General features: G+C 50.2%; 1 protein-coding gene across 8 annotated transcripts in view; it reads right to left on the bottom strand.

Annotated features, from left to right (window-relative positions):
• KDM2B (lysine demethylase 2B) overlaps positions 1–20,872 on the bottom strand; it is a 127,565-nt gene that overhangs the window by 62,193 nt on the left and 44,500 nt on the right. For all 8 annotated transcript variants that reach the window (XM_047087944.1, XM_047087940.1, XM_047087941.1 and 5 more), the window contains 3 exons: positions 12,555–12,670; positions 6,779–6,905; positions 3,613–4,097 (listed from right to left, as the gene is read on the bottom strand). In XM_047087944.1, the coding sequence (XP_046943900.1) occupies positions 3,613–4,097; positions 6,779–6,905; positions 12,555–12,670 (728 nt within the window). The remainder of the gene's footprint in view (positions 1–3,612; positions 4,098–6,778; positions 6,906–12,554; positions 12,671–20,872) is intronic.

The following is a 20,872-nucleotide window of genomic DNA, read 5'->3' as shown; positions in this document are numbered from 1 at the left end:
ACAGGCTAAGGAGAAAAAGAGGAAAGATGGGACACAGGTCCAAGTAAACCACTAGCTTATGCACCCACGGAAGCCACAGGAGCAGAAATAAGGAAAGCCAGAGGCCAGGGACACGGGTACGAGTTCCTGAACTGCACAGCTACTTTCTAGAACTTGATTCAGTGGATCTAAAACATCCAGCACCATCTGATCACAATGACCACCTTTGAGAGACATAGCTTGTTCAGACCAAAAAACACTCCCTTTTGGTCCTTTGCCCTGGACCTGTGACTTTCGGGACTAATTCTGTTTTCATTTGGAACATGTATACAATCAATCATCTCTTCTGCTGTTTTAGTAAAAAAAAAAAAAAAGAGAGAGAGAGAGGCAAGTTCAATAAGTGAGCTAAGTGACTAGACTATATGAAAAAAAGATGTGAGAGCCTAATAATAAATACACACTCAGGGAGGCAGTAGGGAGTGGTGGGGAGTAGGGTGCTGCTACTCACTTCCTACTAATGGTAGCCAGTCCGGAACACAGGCCAGGAGAGCTAGGATATTTTTTTATGACTCTTCTGATATTTTAATGTTGGCAAGTAATTACAAAAATATATTTCATACTGTGCAGGCCAAACATAATGCCAAGAGGCTGGATTTGGCCAGGGACTGCTGATTTATAACCTGTTCCAGGGCCTGACCCACTGCTTCTGTAAAGAAAGCCCAAGCAGTCCCCTTACCACCTTCTCCCTAAATGCAGAATGGCCTCTGAGAGGGGAGAGAATTTCTCTACAAAGCAGTATGGTGTAGGGGGTAAACACAAGGATTCCCCCATTGTGGTCTTGGGCAAATCACTTAACCTATCAGTACCTCAATTTTCTCATCTGCAAAATGAGGCTAGTAAAAATACTACTGAGGGTTGTTGGGAGGTTTAAATGAGTTTATATATGGAAAACACCTATAAGAGCACATTGCAATTGAGATGTATTATCACACATTATCACAACCTGCCATTGAACCCCATGGTGGGGATAGGAGGGAGGAGGCTGGGCTCCTTAAAATTTACCTAAACCCCTCCCCCAGGCCTCCTCCATACCATCGACCAGCCTAGGCTGAATCCAGTCTCAGATGCCCATCAGGTGGGTACACGTGAGAGACAGGAGGGGCCAAGCCTCACCCCGAGAAAGAAATCTGACCAACTGAGGAACCAGGAACACTACACAAACAGATCAGAGACACAAAGATGCATTTCAAGTAAAAAACGGAGGGGTGCCTGGATGGCTCAGTCGGTTAAGTGTCCAACTTCGGCTCAGGTCATGATCTCCCAGTTTGTGGGTTCGAGCCCCACATCGGGCTCTGTGCTGACAGTTTAGGACCTGGAGCTTGCTTTGGATTCTGTGTCTCCCTCTCTCTCTCTCTGCCCCTCCTCCTCTCATGCTCTGTTTCTCTCTCAAAAATAAAAAAAATCTAAAGTAAAAAAAGGGCTTTCCACAAGCACAGAACAACATTTCCTTATAAGATGAATGTGTTTTTAACTCACAATATGTAGGGGCCCCAATACTATTAATGGTCTTATGACTGATGAAAATTCCTTGTTGTTGTTTTTTTTTACTTTAAAGGACCTCAGAAGAAAAAAAAGAGCCTCATGAAAGAATGCTAAGGTTTCTTTGGGAAACCCAATAGATAAAACTCCATACCGAGAGATTAAGGATTCTTAACCCAGGGTCCAGGAACAGGCTCAGGAATCCAACAGGTTAGGAGTCCCCTGACCTGGCATGCAAAATTTTGTGTGTATAAGCAAATTTATATAAAACCCTCAGGTGAGGTCAGCAACCTATAAAAAAGTCAAGAGTCAATAAAAAAGACCCAAAGCAAGTAAAGATTTGCTTTATAGGGATGGTCACCACAGAGTTCTTTTACCAGGCAATTTCCCCCAGTTTATAAGATTTTCATTTCATGGCACCTGGAGGAACACACCTTCTATATGAAGTGAAATATATCTGGATTAATGATTTTGAACACCCTCTCCCTTTGCTGGTGGTGCCCGTCAGGCTGCCCGATGCCCCTCCGCCTGCCCTGGGGTCTCACTTCAATAAGAGTTCAGCCCCAGATCACTGAGCATCTTGAGGACAGGACCTTCTTAATATTTCTGTATTGCAGGCCCTGACACCTGTTTCCTAAATGAATCAGTGAACGCATGAACTAGTTTACAAGACCTGGGTATCGTCTCCAGCCATCAAAAAAGAGACTTAAGGGGCGCCTGGGTGGCGCAGTCGGTTAAGCGTCCGACTTCAGCCAGGTCACGATCTCGCGGTCCAGGAGTTCGAGCCCCGCGTCAGGCAATGGGCTGATGGCTCGGAGCCTGGAGCCTGTTTCCGATTCTGTGTCTCCCTCTCTCTCTGCCCCTCCCCCGTTCATGCTCTGTCTCTCTCTGTCCCAAAAATAAATAAACGTTGAAAAAAAAATTAAAAAAAAAAAAAAAAAAGAGACTTAAATTGCTTCCAACCCCAGCAGCAGGCAGTTGGACTCACTGGGGAATCAGACACTGGAAGAGGAAGCCTAAATGCCTCTGAGGCCTCACAGCAAAAAGCCTGACCGATGTTGAAAAAAGACGTGGTTCTGCATAGTGGTATACACTCGAGAGCTCTTAAGCCACTCCCAGGTCCTCATCCCAGCTCCCCTCATTTACCTGCTCTGTCACCTCAGGCACATCCTTTACCCTCTCTGAACCTACTTCCGTATCTGGTAAGTGCAGATAGTTGAGGTAGCTTGCCTGGCACTGGTACCTGACAGGTAGCCAGCTTTCCACAAATGGTATGATGATGATTACTACAGGGCAAGGCCTCTCAGGGTATGTCCTAGGAAATACACACACCGCCTGTGTGCACTGTGCCTCTAACAGCCTTCCCCTTCCAGAGAACTCCTATGCAACCTCTAAGGCCCAAGCCAAATGCCCTCTGCGTAACTGTCTCAGAGCCCTGGCACCTGGTGTGGCTGATGAGTGTCCTTCACCTCACTTCTATGCCCTGGGTACACACAGCATGCCACAGGCAACTTAATTCCCTATGTCCTGACTTTTTCTCCTCTCTACTTCCCTGCTAATAGGTAAGCTACCAATGCCTTCCTGCTTTCTGTTTCCCCAGTGGTTAGCCCAGATGGTGCTTAATGAATATTTGCTCAATAATTAGGCTCTGTTTAAAGACCTCTGAACCCCAGGTGGCTACCTCAGCAGGCCACCTAGAGGACCACCAGGAGGTACAACTGGTCATATGAAACAGATGCATGCTCTGAGAGAAGCCAGCCCAGAGCCTTGCTGAACAGGATGGAGGGGTCTGTCCCCAAACCTAACAACAGCACTGTGGGCACACCCATGATGTCTAATGCCAGCAAAGCCTGCCAGATTTTCAATAAGTGCTGAGAATAAGTCCTTGCCAACCACAGAGGCCGCTCCCCCTATATAGCTCAATGGTGGCCTCAGCTCAGGGGCCCTACAAGGGCTTGCTTGGACCAGAAGCCCCTTTCCATGCATAGACATACCCCCAGGACAGTCTGCACCAAGCCACCCTGTGCTGAGCTGCCCCTGGGAACTGCCAGGCCCTTCTCAGCCGCCCAGGTCCAGATGCGACCCCCTGCCCACCTTCACACCCTCCAGGAGTGCCTGGGGGTCCTCGATGCCCTCGGGGACACACTTCTTGTTCTCTGGGAGAGATTCCAGTTTCTCCACCAGCGCTTTCAGGCCCTTCAGCTCAAACTCGGTGAGGTGGGTCCACTTGGCAGAGACCCCCGTGGCTGGAGAGCCAGTGGGCGTCTTGGGGTAGTCTGTGGGCACCGTCGTGGACTTCACACTCTCCTCCGACTCGTTAGACAAAGTCCTTTGGAGGAACCGCATGGCAGGTGCTTTGGGCTTCTTCCCGGGGGCCTCCTGGTCCTCTGAAGGGGTGCTGGTGGGCGAGGCAGGACCATCAGCCGCAAGTTTGGGCACCTTATCTGCACCCTCCTCCTCCTCCTCTTCCTCCTCCTCCTCCTTCTCCTCCTCCTGAGGCTGCTGCTCACAGGACTCCTCCTCCATCTCCAGCCAGGAATCAGATGAGAAGCCGTCTATGCTGGGTTTTCTTGGGGCATCTACAGGGAGCAGGAGGGTCAGCAGAAGACTGAGATGAATGGCCCAAACTCCCTGCTGGAAGTCCCTGGAGCCTCCACTCACTATGTCTCCCCTTTACTCAGGAGACCGGGCTTCTTTTTTTTTATTTTTATTTTTTTAATGTTTATTTTTGAGACAGACAGAGACAGAGCATGAGCGGAGCAGGGGTAGAAAGAGAGGGAGACACAGAATCAGAAGCAGGCTCCAGGCTCTGAGCTGTCAGCACAGAGCCCGACACAGGGCTCGAATTCACAAGCTGTGAGATCGTGACCTGAGCCGAAGTCGGACGCTTAACTGACCGAGCCACCCAGGTGCCCCGCTTCTTTTGACAGTTCTAATGGTCTATGCGTGACCTGAGCCGAAGTCGGACGCTTAACTGACCGAGCCACCCAGGTGCCCCGCTTCTTTTGACAGTTCTAATGGTCTATGCCTCCCTCAGCCTTTAGAAAGGTAGGGGTCAGTCAGACGTTGGTTCAAATCCCAGCTCTCTGTTTCTTCCTAGCTGTGTGTTCCCATTCAGGTTGCTTTACCTCTCTGAATACACCTGGCATTTTATTTTTCAACATATAAAAATGAGACCAAAAACATACATATAATGATTCATATGAAATATCCAGAACAGGGGGAAATCTATGGAGACAGAAAGTAGATTAGTGACTGCCTAGGCTGGGGTAGGGGGAGATAAGGAGATAACTCAAGGGTACAGGTTTCCTTCTGGGGTAAAGAAACCAACCCCAAAATTGACTGGTGATGATTGCACAGCTCTGGGAATATACTAAAAACCACTGAGTTGTACACATTAACTTGTAGGATATGTGAACTACATGTTTTTAAAAATGTAAGGCACACGCGGTACCTGGGTGGCCCAGTCAGTTAAGCATCTGACCGGCTCAGGTCATGATCTCACAGCTCATGAGTTCAAGCCTTGCCTCAGGCTCTGCACTGACAGTGTAAAGCCTGCTTCAGATCCTCTCAGTCTCCCTCTCTCTCTCTCTCTCTCTCTCTCTGCCTCTCCCCAACTCACGCTTTCTCTATCTCAAAATAAATAAATAAACTTAAATATATATATATATATATATATATATATATATATATATGGCACAAAATGCTTCCTCTGAACACTTATGGTGAGGATTCAGTAAGGCATCACTAAGCATGGGTCCTGGTGCACAACCAGCATTTGATAAATGAGGCAACTGCCTAACATCTCCCCTTTTCTTTTATAGGAGGAGTGCTGAGACAATGAGAAACAAAGACAAGAAATTTTAAGAAAAAATCAGGCACCAATGACCCAAATGCCGCCTCAAGATTTTGTCTCATGCCTGCAAATGGAATCGGGGATGTTCTCCTATGGCCCTAAATACACAAATGAGAGATGTGACCTCCTGTTTGCTGGTCCTGAGGACTGCCACAAAATCAAGCATCCGGTCCCCACAGGAACGTGGAGCTACTACAACCACAGGGGTTATCTCATTATTTCAGAATCATTTCCTAATTCCTACCAAGCTGGGAGCTTCCAAAGAGCAGGCTGTGGGGTCTCAGACTTTTCCACACCTGAATATTACATCATCTGACATGTTTGAGACTCACAACAGACTCCCCAGACAAAACTGAACCTCTAGGAGGTAAAGAAGCACTTGCCAATAAAGACCCCAGCAGAAACATTTGTTCCCCATCATATGCCCAGTGTGAAACCCCCAGAAGTCACCGAGGATGAAAGTCAAGGGAAGGAGGGAAGAAGGCTTTTTGCAGTGAGAAAAAAAAAAAAAAAAAAAAAAAAATAGGGAATCTAAAAATCCTGGCGATTGCAAGAGAAAGAAACAGTGCAAACCCTAAAGGAGACAGACCGATCGTATTTTTCTATCCTGTGATGAGACAGAAACCATGAATGAGGCTCAGCAGACTTTGCATCCAGGAAACCCCTCAGCAGTAACAGCTCAGAGGCAGGGACAGAGGGAAGATGGGTGTTCCTCCAGATTGCTCCTGGGGGCTCACTGTCACAGCTAGAGGCAACTTCAGGCGGGCACCTATGAGTCAAGATTCAAGGACTGAGCCATTCGGGGGGTGATGTCCCTTTAAATAAAGGAAGTAAGGCAGGGCTCCGCAGCTGTGGCTATAAACGCTCTCTCCCAGCCTCTGTCAGAACCACCCACTGCTCTGGCAAGCTTGTGTCTCCAGCCCTGGTCACCCCTCCCGCTGGCTCAAAGCTGGCCTCAGATTTTGAGGACTGGCTGCACCTCGCGGGCCTGCTCCCATATAGACAAAAACCAACCCCTAGGTGCAGCAGAGGGGTGAGGATAGGGGGATCAGCTGGTGGCCACGGAGAAATAAAACAACCAGGATTATTTGCTCCGTGGGGGTCCTGTCTCAGCAACCATGCCTGGACTGGATTCTCCTCACACCTAAACGGTCACCAGCGAGACCTGGAGGCCACCAGTGGGACTCTTTGGGGGGGGGGTGTCACAATTTCATTTTCTTGGACCCTGTATTCCAAATGGAAGGTCAACAAGGATGGCTTCCCCTTCCTAAGGGGTCTCTAGGAATCTATCCGACACTTTGGTTCAAAAGAATTCCAGAAACCCAGGGACTCTCAGGGGCCACACTGAAAAAATTCTTCCTGCCCAGCTGAGCAGTGGAGGCGGCCAGTCCGCATTTCACTCACCAATAAGCATGGATTCTCTCTGGTATTCCTGAGTGAGGTAGGACCGCTGGGTCACACAGTATACGTATCTCTCCAAGACATACCAGCACATCTCATAGTAGAAGGGGTAACGGAATTTGGGCTGCACCTGAAAGCAAAGACCCAGGAGTAGAAGTCAGTTTCTGGAGGGCAAAGGAGAAACAGGGAGGAAACTGGGAGGAGGGGGTTTCTGCAGGTGGGAGTTATTTTCACCATCTTAAGCAAGAGCACAAATGGTGTGAGGGGAAAAATGGGGGAGGCGGGCCGGAAGGCAGGAGAGAGGCGCTGGAAGGGGCAAGATACCAGTAGCATGCACAAATGAGGAGGAAGAGGGGAGAAAGAGGCCTATGTGACAGCATCATTTCAAAGCTCCCTGAGCTGCATGCCGCCAGGGAAAGGCGGATGGGGTCCGCTTTGTGCTTCTGTGAGATGCAGAGAAACAAGAGTTGTCCCCTGACCTACTGACGGAGGGTGCGGGTACCTGCGGATGTGATCCTGATTCCAGCTACAACAAACACAGGCTCCTCCTTGTTCTCAAAAAATTCTTACACAGACTCTGCTATCCCTCCCTGCCCCTTGAAAGGCAGAAATCGACCCCCAAACCTTACCCATTTGCAGACGGGCTATCAAGCATCTCCTGCACTCTGGGAAGGAGGCAACACGAGGCGGACCAATGAGGAGGGAGGGGGTGTGGCCTCTCCTACCGCCAGGGGCGGGGCCTCAGAGGGGCCCACCTCCTGCTCCTCCCCGACAACCACCTGGCACTGCCCAGCCCATATTCCAGAAGGACTCCCTAGACCCAAGTCCCCACGGTGACCTGGGACCACTCTAACACCAGGGTCTGGTGCAGGAGACCAGATGGAGATTCCCTTTTGGCAGTTTCTTATGGGGGGGGAAGTGTAGGTGCAGACAGCTTTGTGTATCAGAATTATGAAAAGGCCTGGGCTCCAGGAGGATTCTGATGGGTCTATATGGACGAGATGGCAGAGGAAGATGGGAAGGAAGCAATACCACTGATGGCCTTGCACAGATGAACCTTCTGGAAACTTCATCCTGAGAGGGTTAGTGAGGAATGAGGGTGGTGAGAAGGTGGTCCCTGGCTCCCTCCCGCCCCCACCCCAGGGGGCTGAGCCCTCTCTTCCAAGGCTACACGTAGATCCTGTATGTCCAGGCTCACTCCCAGCCTTCTCTCTTGCCCTCTCACCAACAGTGTGTCTGCCTCAAGGGACCAGACCCCTCTTCACCTCTACTATCTTCCAGAAACTCAGGGAGTTGGATGTTAAGCAAGAACACGCTCCCACCTTTTTCTGCAATAGTGTACAGGCAACATTCTACATGTGAGATGAAGGCAAAGACAAGCACACTTAGCTCCTCCGTTTGCCCTAAAATACCATTTTGCTGCCTCTCTCACAGTGCCCACCTGCAAAAGGCCTCAGCTCTGCCCTGAGAGTCCCAGCTCAGTCCCCCGGCCACCCCAGGCCCCGCTGACTCAGTGTTCAACAGCGAGGCCCTTTTCCCATGTTGGGGGCCTCACTTCTCCCATCTGCTTAGTGGGTCCATTTGACCTCCCCACCTCTGGTGGATGGTATGTTGGAATGAGATCCTGGCCGCCGCATGCTTTTGAGCTCCTCCAGGGGATGCATGGAGTTGGGAACATCATCTAGCGGTTTCCTTGGCTCCAGCTACTTTCCCAAGAACCCTGGTTTTAATGCTGGGATAGTATTAATCCTTTTTCACTGTCACTGGATCAGTGCCCTTTGGAGTTTAAAAAGGAGAGGGGCACTTCAGACTGAGACAGACCCTGACCTCCTCCTGTAAAGAAGGGTCTGGGAGCCTCAACCCCACCCCTGCTCCAGAGGGAGGACCAAGAGACTTTGAAACCAATTGCCAGTACCTACGGAGCAGGCTGAGGACAGGCAGGCTCACCTCTTCTCAGACCCCCACTCACATCTCCCGACTTCAGGTTTGATTGGTAAAACTCTGAAGTTGCAATTGACCTTTCAAATTTTGGGAAACCATCCGAGCCGAGCCGCTCTGCATTGAAGGGCACCATGGCACCTGAGAATCTTTCTAGATCAGGAAAAAAAAAATCTATTTTTTGGCTGTATTTCAGGAGAGGAAGAGAAGTCTCCCCTCATTGTTGCTGAACCCAAGGGAAACCGGCTGGGTGAAAACAAATAAATGCTGATGAAGGAATTCAAATTTTTTCATTTTATTTTTATTTTTTTTTTCCAAGAGAGCACCGCAGGAAACAAAATTTGCAAAGAATTGACTTACAAACGGGTTGTCGCCTTCCACCCTTCGCCTTCAAAAGGTTTCAGCCACATGCCTGGGAACATTAAACACACGATTGCTCAACATTACTTGTTGACAAATTCCGAGCCTCACCAAATTGAGTTGTTCACCGAAAGGCAAGGCAGTCAGAAAGCATGCAGCGCTCCTAGCCTGGGGGGTAATCAATCTATCAGCGGATCTCAAGGGGTAGCTTTGAGTTCCCAAAGGCCCATGCGAGTAGCACTCGGCCTTAGCCCTTCCTCTTAGAGCTGAGTGACCTCAGGAGATCAGAACCAAAGGTGTTTCGGTGCATCTAGAACTCCCGGGTTTCAAGGGACTTGAAAAACTAAAATATGAGGATGGGTGGAAGTGTCTTAAAATTTGTTTTTCTCCTGGAAAAAAAAAAAAGTAAATGGGAAAAAAAAATCCAATGGTAGAGGAAAGAGGAGAGGAAGGGAAAATTATTTGCAATTTCCAAATAGATTCACTGGCTGAGAGGGAATGGAGTGTGTGGTGTTACCTTTCCTGAGAAAGCTGCTTTCACTAGAGCCATTAGGGGGGGAAAAAAAAAGATAAACATAAGAGAGACGGCAGTTTAATGAATGACCAACTGGACCATCCCTGTCCCTTATGAACCTAACTGGAGTTAAAAATACGTAGTGATAGTTGCTGAGACGTTATCTTCAAATAATAAACATGCAACACACCCGTTCTTTGTAGTTCTTTGACTCCCTGCATCTTTAGAACAAGAGGATTTAATCCACACGGGGGGGGTGGGGGGGGCATGCATGTGGGTTTCTACACATGCAGACCACCAGGCCCTTGCAGGGTAAGGCCTCATGGGCAGCAGGGTCAAGCCACCTATGAACCCCTCTCCCCAAATTAAAATCCGAGCGAGCGAGACATGGCTTCCTAGACATAGGAGAACCTTGGGGTTCCCCTGGTCTGGATGGGAGGGGGTTTCCCCACGTTGGGCCACAAAGGCAAATTCTTTTTCTTAGACAAATCCACATCATGGGGCTTAAAGATTGACAGTTTCCTGTCCCACCCCCTGCCTTTGGTTTCCAAGCAAAGCCCTCTTTTAGGGGCTCTTGAAAAACTATTTTTAAATGACCATAACCTTCTTAAGAAAGCTCACAGGGATGTAAAGAATTAAGCTGTAGCGAGCTGACAAGGAGCCCTGGCATTTTATCTGGATTCCCGTGCTCTCTCCCCAGCATCTTTTGTCTGCTTTGGCTCCTAAGACATAAACAATTGGGCCTTGTAGCCAAGCCCTCTCCAAAGACCAGAAATCAAAGCAGATTAAACAGCCTGCCGCTGCTTCCAGCCCAGACTGCCCGCCAGCCCCCCGCCCATCAACCTGCTTCAGGGAAACCAGATGGGGTGCCCACTCAGACGACAGGGACAGTGGGCCTTGGGGGAGGAGACCCCGCCACACTCATCTCAATGTGGGCATGATATTCTACAGGAACTTGGCGTGACGCTGGGGGTTCCGCACTATTACCCTCCCTCCAGCCTCCCACCCAGCAGGGGAGAAGAGCTGGGCTCCTAATGGAATGATGGGGCCCAAATCCACTGAGATGTGCAATTCGGATTCCCTGGGGGAGAGGACAGCTGCCAAGCAAGTTGCCAAAGCCTTTAGAAATCCCAGCCTGACTCTGGCTTTCAGGAATTGGCTGGAAAGTCGCGGGCCTCACTTCTAGATTTCTCCTTTTCTATCCCACGCCTCCCTAGTCAGCTAACACACAAACTGGCCCATTCTTCAGGGCTGGCCAAAGAACAGTTGGCCGAAGCCCCAGACAGCACTTGACCCAGACTACGAGATCACCACTCACACCCAAATGGTGCCTTTTTCCAGAATGCCACGGGGCAGCATCCACCAGACCGGGAAAGGGATGGTGGGCAGACGACAGAGAAAAGAGGCATGAAAATCCACAAAACAAGACCCAAATTCTGCAGACCCAGGCCTCCCAGCAGCAAACCCGCCAATCTGGAGATGAGGCACACCTGACCACTGCATAGAGCTCAATGCTACTCCCAGGAAAGCCCTGGACAAGGTCCCTCAATGTCGGGACTGTTAGAGAGGCCAAATACACACACAGTAGCTAAGATTTTGGCTCACTTACATGATTCCGTGCGGACCAGGGCCTAAAAACAAGACCAAGAAAGGCAGAGACCCCAGGCTCAGAGCATCTGCCTCAAGTTGATGCTTCTTTAGTGTCCAGACATGACATTACCTCTCTGGGGCAAAAAAGTCACCTCTGAGGCAAAGCCCAAGAAGACATGGTGTGGTCAAGCCATACAACGGAATATGAGTCAGCCATAAAAAAGGAACATAGCACCGACATCTGCTTCGACGTGGATGAACCCTAAAACATCATGCAAAGTGAAAGGAGCCAATCACACAAGGACACGATATAGGATTCCACGTCTATGAAACGTCCAAAACAGGCAAATCTGTAGAGACAGAAAGCAGGCTGTTGGTTGCCACAGGCCGGGCGGGGGAGATGATGGAAGGTGACTGCTAATGAGTAGCGGTTTTCTTTCTGGGGTGATGAAAATGTCCTTGAATTAGAGGTGGTAGCCGCACAACATGGTGAATACGCTAAATGCCACTGAATTGTGCACCATAACTGGTGAGTTTTATGGTACGTGGAATGAATCTCAATAGAGAAAAGAAATGAATATTTGAACAACTATAAGAGGAAAGAAGAAGGAATGGGTCCTCTTGGTCCCAGTTGCCCAACCTCAGACCTGTCTCAGATGCCTTGGGACTCTTGGCCGAGTTCCACGATGGGAGAGAGGGTGCAGGCAAGCAGCCAGTGCTTTCCAGAGGAAACTCACTGAGCAGAGCAGAGGGCACATGTCAGGTGTTTAAGCCTCAGCCCCTGGTCCTGGGGGGTGGGGGGCGGGGATTCTCTATGTCTGAGAAACCGTTACTCTCAAGAAGAAAATGAACCCCCCCCCCGCCCCGCCAACTCTGTAAGCAAACAGAGGCAGAGCTTAGAGACAATACCTGGGGGACCCACAGATACTGGCTTCCTTGGGGCACTACATCACATTTGGGGTCCGTGGGTAGAGGAGACACAAGGTCAAGAGCTGACCTTTCCAAGGTCCCAGCCCCCCTCCAAACCACAGCAGGAACAACCATAAAATCCCTCCCAACGCCCTTGCATCCCTCTCTACACGTGAGAAGAAGAAGCAACGTTCCCGGTATCTCACGGTGCTTTCTCAACAGATACTTCCTCTTTGACAAGGGGGTTTTGGCTGCCACTGGCCTGGAGGTGAACAGAAACTCCAGGGGCTCTGGGTGGGGCTCTTGCAGACAGCCCCCAGCAAGGACCAAGGCCCCCACTTGAGGCAGGGAGCAGCAGGGAAGGGGGAACCACGGAGGACTGTGGAACGACTCGTCCCACACACCCCAAGTGCCAGGCAGAGCTCAGGAGCTGGGCAATCCCACGAGGAGAGAAGGAAGCCGCCTTACCCGTGTTCTGTCCTCAATCTCGTAGATCCGCAGCTGCATGGGCACGTTAAAGCTGTGCAGGATGTTTCCACCAAATACCAGAGAGTCTACAGGAGTGTAGACTGCGTGGATCCAACCTGGGGTGAGGAGGGCACAGAGAGGGTCAGCCACTGGCTCCTGGACCACCGGGGAGGGTCACCCTATGGAAGCATGCAGAAGATCACAGGAGGCCCAGGGGAGCACCCAGGGCTAGAATCGGGGATGCTCGGGCTGCCTGATGCGGAAGGCAAGGTTCCTGGCTGGCTGAGAGGACTCACATACACAGCCCCAATGGACTTCTGCAGGTAGTAACTCCTGGTCGGCTCAAGACGGGTGGCTGGCAGCTTGAGGGCCTTGACAAAGGCTTCGCCGTGTTGTGGCGGAGCGGGCCGCAGCAGCCAAAAGAGGCAGGCCCTGTGCCCCTTCCAGAGAGCGGGACACCCCTTATTCAAGGCTGCTCATAGCTCCTGAGCCTCTTCCTCAGCATCCCAGTGACCACTCATCCCCGGGGGGAGTCACAAAGGATTGCTTGGGGCCACAATGCAGGAATGACACCTTGCAAAAACTGCAGAACCCAGACACTTTCCTGCCTGAGGCCACCTCCTGCCACTAAAATCCCCCAAGGCCCGTTTCCAGGTGGTCATCTTAGCCACACGACACCTGTGCCCCCACATCAATTCTGCTTCTGCTCTGCCCTACAGCTGCTGACAAGTCTTTCTCCTGCCGAATGTAGCCCTTTTAATGGCCTGGGACACGGCTTTTTCGTCCCCCTGAGCTCCAGGCAAGCCTGGCCTAGTAATCCTGGGGATAAAACTGAAGGCTGCCCCTGTGCCAGGCATTGGGCTAAAGCCTTTACAGAACTTATCTCACTTAATGCTCACAAAATCCTTAAGAGATATATACTACATTCACCTCCAACTTACAGAAAAGAAGACTGAGGCACACAGAGAAGTGAAGTCACCTATAAGGTTTGGAACCCAGGGAGTCAGCCTCACTTGGTCCTTGAAGGCCAGACAAATCAAACCCCACAATTCCCTCCCCAAGTAACTAACACATGTTTCAGGTGCTCAACAGACCCACATGCACCTCTAGCCTACTGTAACAGTGTGAGGCTAGGGGACAGGAAGTATTCCACTCCCATTTACAGATGCTGAAACCAAGGCTAAGAGAAGGTAAGTCACTTGCTGAATGAAGTCACAGCTGGCAAGAGCTAGCACCTCCGTTCTTAACCGTGATGCACCATCTCTCTATCACAGGCTTAGCACCAGGCGTGCAGGCCCCAGGAGACGGGGCCTGCAAACATTCTGGGAAGGCAAAAAAACACGCAGAGAGAAACAAGAGAGACAGAGGTGAGACAAGGACAGATAGAGGTAGACAGACTCCCAGTGAAAGACGGGATCAGCAGAGGGGAAAGAGGACAGAAAGGGCAGCCCAAGCCCTGAGATTCCCAAGTCCAGGTGCCCACATCTCCTCTTCTCTGACCCCTCTTCTCCGACCTATATGCATAATTTGTTTGCTCGGAGGAAAATTACAGAGACCTCCCCTACCATGCACCCAAAACACGCCAGCCCTGAGTCACAGGCAGCCACCGGTGGCCACGGCTGCCAGAAGCAAAGGTGCCACCTGGGAAGAGAGCTGGGAGGCCACTGCTGCCATCTGTAGGACACTCGGGGTGCTGGTCCTCCCTTGCTGGGCAGAGGGTGGGATGAGCTGGCGGTCCCCGAGGTGGGCAGAGAAAACCGACAGCCAAGAGCATGGGAACGAAGGCTCTCTGAAACCCGGTGCTGCTGTGAGCTCCCCACATCTCCGGCCCTTGTGGACATCTTCCCCACCACCTTCACACCTCTGTGCAGGACAAGTACAGCTGCTGCCTTTAAAGCCTCAGTTTCCACATCTACTTCAGCCTCTCGACCTCAGCTGGGTACCAGCTGATTTTCTCAGCTGTCCATTTTTGTATCTTTGTCGAGCAGCACTACGCTATTATTGTTCCTGTTACCACCATCAATGTTATTTAAGCATCACTTCCTAACACTGGGACCTAGGACCACCAGGGTCAGGTAAATGCACAGGGTGGGGTGAGGCCTGAATGGGGCAAAGATTCCTGGGTCTTGTTCCTATGCTCTTCACACACCCACCCAGCACCCTACAGAAAGCCCAAGTCCCGGGACCTCGGCTGGAAACTGTCCCATGGCCAACTCACCATGTGATGTCGGACTCTTGACCACCCCTCTCCTGGCCTTCACCTGCCCACGTTAAATGAGGGAGATCATTGCCTCCCTTGCAGGAAATCTGGTGAGCAAGAGCTCAGTCCATGGAAGCAACTGCCACTGATATTCATGGTAGTCTCATCCATCTCCAGGGCTTTGCAAACAGTGATGCCCACGTATATCTGCATTTATCAGCCCTGGAGTCTCCCTTCCATCTTATCAGGTGGAAATGCAGACACACCTGATGTACACCTGCTACCCTGCCATGTGAGCAAAAGAGGGAAACAGAAGAGAGGTTCTGTTTCAAGTGGAGCGGCAGGGAATTTCAAGGGCTTTTAGAAGCTTCTCCTCTTGTCCCCAAGCCAGGGCCTCACAGGTGGGTCAGGCAGCCTCAAATGGATTAGGCACTGCCTCCCCCAGCCTTCCTCAAATCTACTCCATGACTTTCATACTCCCCTCAGGAAGAACCAAGGAGGAATAACAGTATTCATAGGCCCCATCCATCCCCACTCTCCCGATGGCATCTCCTTGGCTGCATCCCAGGAAGCATGAGAGAGCAGGTGTCCCAAGCTGGTGACGGGGCTGTGGAGGCTGGCATCTGTCTCTTGCTTCCAGGCCAGAGTCACCAACAACATGAAGGCAATAATGGAGACTATTCAGGCCAAGCGACAAGGGACAGATCAATCGTGGAAGAAAAGCAGGCGACCCATAAAACCTACCGACGGGTGGTTCCCTGGGACCTGAGGGACAGTGGGACACATGGAGTCTTGCCCACAACCCAAACGCTCGGGATTCAGAAACCAAAGCCCACCCACCCCATCCACACTTGTCTCTCTTTGTGGCTGCCGTAGGGGTAAACCCAAAAATCACAGAACTTGGGGGCATCTCACAGAGGGCCATGACCTGCTTCCTTCGCTGAGCTAGGCCAGGTCCCAGGCTGGGCAGTGCAGCTGCCAAGATGAAGCAAGAATGCCCTTTCCTTTCTAGGACCTCATAGTTGGTACCAGGGTCCCAAACTGGCAGGTCACAGGCTGCAGCAGACTCAGGAGCGTGCTTAGTTTGACCCACATGTGTTACAGAAATGGGGAAATTTCCAGGGGCACCTGGGTGGCTCAGTAGGTTGAGTGTCCAACTTCGGCTCAGGTCATGGTCTCACGGCTTGTGAGTTCGAGCCCCGCATTGGGCTCTGTGCTGACAGCTCAGAGCCTGGAGCCTGCTTCGGATTCTGTGTCTCCCCCTGTCTCTGCCCCTCCCCTGCTCACGCTTTCTGTCTCTCAATAATAAATAAACGTTAAAAATTAAAAAAAAAAAAAGTAATGGGGAAATTTCTCAAGACAAGCTGAATTGTTTCCTTCTCTAGAAAAATAGGAAGATGGCCCCACAGGCCATTCTCATCTTTAACTGGCTGGAGGTGAGCAGCAGTTATCTCATTTCCCTGAGCACAACCACCCTCTATCTCACATCCAGACTTCTTCACTTCCACCCTCTCTCCCTGCTCTGTACCCATTTTATAGGTGGGTCATCTGAGGCCCAAGCTACATTACGCTATTAAGTAGCTTCGGGTTACTTTTTCTCAGACTGGCCCAAGTCTAAGAAATACCTAGGGCTGCCTGTGAATTCTGGATCATGGGTGATTCTTACTACAAAGCAAAGATGGGAAATACTTTCAGGTCAGTCCAAGCCACTGACCCCAGGGCCCTTCCCAGGTCCCTATACTTGGGCTCCACCATTCTGGCTGCTACCTGGCTGGACATACATTCAGGACAGACAGAATCTATCTTACAGCTTCCCTACCACCTTCCACACTGCCAGTGGGCCCTTAAGAAAGTTTGTTAAATGAGCAAATAATTTTCCCAAAGTCTCACGGCCGAGAAGGAAGACCAGATCCCAAGTCTGCTGACTCCCAGGCTAAAGGAGGACGAGGTCAGCTCTGAAACTAGACACACTTGGGTTCTTGCCCTGGTCTGTTGCTTATTAACTGTGTGAGCTTGGACCAGTCTATTCACCTCTCTGGGCCCCAGGAGCCTTCGTTACTTAAAAGGCAGAGGGAAAATAAGTTGCTCCCTACATGCTCACAAAAAGGTAAGTAATAAATGTAAAATGCTGCTCAGTAATGTGAGTTACTATTACCATTAACCAGTTCATTACCAGTTCATTAAGCTGGCGCAGCCAGAGGAATGAGGCTGAGCCCAGCAACGTGGTCAAGGCATTGGCCACAGGTCCCCTCACACAAAGGAAAAAGAGGTCACCGGGTCTCTCTGACTTCCTGCTCCTTGGGGATGATTTCCACCTCAAGCTTTCCTTCCACCTAATGATTAGGCTGAATCTGGGTAACTCGCTGGCCACTCTGACCCTGACTGTGTACCTTGGGGAGGCAACTGTATTCCCACTGCCTCAGCCTCATCAACAGGACAAACCCAGGCCCCTTTCTTGAGATCATCTCACTCTTCAGCCCCCTTCAGATCTGCCTCTTCCAGGCAGCTTTCCTGGACCACCCAGGAATGAGGCCTGAGAACCACCCACACCCACAGCACAGCCAATACCCAACCTCTTCACTCCAGACACAAGAAGAAAAGAGTGAAAGCACGTCTCACAAAGACTGTAACATTTAAAACCCTCCCATGCCAGTAGCCTCCCATTAGCGTTGAGTTGAAGACTTGCTGAACGACCCATGGGCAGACGTGAAGCCAGCATCAGGTAAGAGGTCACGTGTCTAAAGTCACTCTGTGGGGACAAAAACCCACGTCAGAGGTGAGAAATGCCAGAATTAGATTTTCTACTCCCGATACAGAAAACCCACATGCAGGGGGCTGTGTTGCCCACGGCTGTCTCTCCAACTCTCCACCCAAAGCCACACCCCAACCACCCTAACTCTCAGATGTGTGTCTGCACACAGCTCAGGGGGCGTGGGTGCTGGGAAGAATCCCCAGGTGGCCGTCTACCTCAGTGACCACAAAACTCTGGTCCTTCAATTTTCACTGGCTGGCAACACAATGAGGAAAATGAAGATGGTATACATTTTCATAAACTCAAAACTATCAAATTTAAAGTACTGGCCATTATTCTGAAATTACGTACTTCCGAATTTTTAGTGTCAGAATCATCTCCCATTCATGAAAATCAGCACTAGTAGATGCCAGGTGTTTGGTTTTTGTTCTTTTTTTTTTTTAATTTTTTTTTTAACATTTATTTATTTTTGAGAGAGAAAGAGAGAGAGCAGGGAAGGGGCAGAGAGAGAAGGAGACACAGAATCTGAAGCAGGCTCCAGGCTCTGAGCTGTCAGCACAGAGCCCAACACGGGGCTCGAACCCATGAACTGTGAGAGCGTGACCTGAGCCAAAGTCGGGACACTTAACCTACTGAGCCACCCAGGTGCCCCTGTTTTTTATTTTTTTTACATTTATTTATTTATTTTTGAGAGAGACAGAGACAGCATGAATGGGGGAGGGGCAGAGAGAGAATCCCAAGCAGGCTCCTTGCTGTCAGTGCAGAGCCCAATGCAGGGCTTGAACACATGAAACTATGAGATCATGACCTGAGCTGAAACCGAGAGTCAGATGCTTAACCGACTGAATCACCCAGGTGCCCCCTGGGTGTTTTGGTACTTTTTTAAAAGAAAAAAAATTTTTTAATGTTTTTATTTATTTTTGAGACAGAGAGAGACAGAACATGAGCAGGGAAGGGGCAGAGAGAGAGGGAGACACAGATTCCGAAGCTGGCTCCAGGCTGTGAGCTGTCAGCACAGAGCCTAATGTGGGGCTCAAACTCACGGACTGTGAGATCATGACCTGAGCTAAAGGCGGACGCTTAACTAACTGATTCACCCAGGCACCCTTGGTTTTTTTTTTTTTTTTTCATTAACATCCATCTTTAGGAAAACTACAAGTTTGTAACTATAAGCTCCCAACTCCTCCCCCTCCTAACGGTCACTGAAATCAATGCTTGGGAACCACGTGTACCCCCAGCCTCTGAGAAAGTGACAAATTCTAACTGTCCCTTTTTTCCTTCCCAAACATCCTGATGTCTCACTCACAACCTTCAGTGCCCAGGAGCCTTGGCTGGGATCTAACTCAACATCTGCTAACTGTACTTCAAATCCCGCTCTTGCCGTCAACAAACACTCACACCTCTGCTTCTCAAGACCTTTTCCAACTCGCTAAGCCCCCAAAACGCACACCCTTCCCATCCCAGACTGAGGGAAACCAATGAACCACCTCCCAACTCTGCCAACGGCCCTGAGGAAAGAAGGCCAGTCTTCCCAGAGAGATTAGGAGGCCTGCACTCAGGGGGGCTGGGTTGGGAAGGACCTTGAGGGTTTCACAGTTTAGCCCACTGACTCCCATTGAAGAGATTGGACAGTTGAGGCGCAGACAGGGGCAGAGACCAGCCCAAAGTTCCTTTGGGTTCCCTTGAATCATCACAGCTTATCCTCCAATACCTACAAGTGGCTTGAACACATCTTAGAAGGGTACCGCTTCCTTCCCGATTCTCCATGCCACATCTGCCAGGGTATGTACCATAAATGCTGCCCACCAACTGCAACCCATTCCTGTCCCAAACAGGGGTCCCTCCCCTCCCCCAAGTCTGAGGATGGACCTGGGTCCATGGTAACAAAGTCATCCCCACTAAACCCTACCATTTCCAAATCCCCAATTTCCCTAATAGTGAAATCTTTACTTTCTGCCCAACTTTCTAGAAGAGCCCAAGTGTGCAGGCCCTATCCCCTCAGTGGGAGCTGCTACCATAACGGCCCCCTCCTCACTTGCCACTAGCACTTGATGTCCAGACCCAAGACCAGCTTCCAACCCAACTTTCAGAAACTTAAGTGTGACCAGCTTCTCCCTCCAATGGATCTTAAGCGCTTCAAAGAATACTCCTAAGGTTCAAGCCTCCACTCAGTGGCAAATTTCCTGCAGCCTCCTTGGCACAGCCATATATAGAGCTTCTACTCGTATATATCCAGTGACAGGGAGCTCACTACCTAGCTGAGCAAGTCATTCCAACACTACTTGGCTATACCTCTTCTTGCAGAAGACAACAACTAGCTGACTGCTGTTCCCTTACACCTTTACTCCCCTGGGTAAAACCACACAATTCCTCCTTCAAATTTATCTCACCTGGGGGCCCCTGGGTGGCTCGGTTGGTTAAGCATTCAACTCTTGATTTCGGCTCAAGTCATGATCTCACGGTTTGTGAGTTAGAGCCCTGTATTGGGCTCTGTGCTTACAGCTTGGAGTCTAGAGTCCGCTTCAGAATCTGTGTGTGTCTCTCTCTCTGCCCCTCCCCAGTCATGCTCTCTCTCTCTTTCTGTCTCTCTCACTCTCTTACAAAATAAATAAATACACTTAAAAAAAAAAGGCAAATTCATCTCACCTGGTATGGTATCCAGACTCTTTAGGTCGACTTACCTCCTATGTGTGACCTGACTCCCTTACTCTATACAGTGGGACTGTCACCTCCCTCATCCTGGGTAAAATGTTTCCATTAATGCAGCCAAAGACTGCACTCCCTGACCCCTAGGGCATCTGTCATACTCACTGGTGACTCACCCTGTAACTGTCCAAGAACTACAGGCTCTCCAAAGAGCTGTAGGCATGTAGGTCTTAGCTCACTCCAGTCCTCACTACCACCCTGGGAAGTCTCACTCCCATTTTACAGACAGGAACACCAAGGCTCAGAGAGGTTAAGTCACTTCCATAAAGCCACAACTTAAAAGCAGTACATCTGAAAATTAAACTAAGGCCGTGCAGTCTGACTCCAGGGCCAGTGCTCTTAATTACTGCCCTCTACTATACTTGCAGTGTTAATTTCTTTTTCTTTTTTCTTCTTAATTTTTCTTTTGGAGGCAGGGGGAGTCCAAGTACAAGAGCTGACACTGACCTCAATTACATTTCACCTACTTCTGCTGGAAGGAGGCTGCCACACCAGGTCCTTCCCCAATGCCACATTGCCCTCTGTCCGTTCCCTAGGCTTTCAGGCACCCCCGTAAAGCTCCCGGCCCTGGGGTCTGCCCTTTCCCAGAACCTGCCTTGGACTGCAACCTCCATACTTTGCTTCCTTGGATAAACAACCCAATTCCTCCTTCAAGGGGGT

This window comes from Lynx rufus, unplaced genomic scaffold (genome assembly GCF_022079265.1).
Source record: "Lynx rufus isolate CCGP_SWC_20201006 ecotype Redwood Valley unplaced genomic scaffold, mLynRuf1.p SCAF_24, whole genome shotgun sequence".
NCBI classification, from domain to species: domain Eukaryota; kingdom Metazoa; phylum Chordata; class Mammalia; order Carnivora; family Felidae; genus Lynx; species Lynx rufus.
This window is presented reverse-complemented; position numbering and strand designations above follow the sequence as displayed.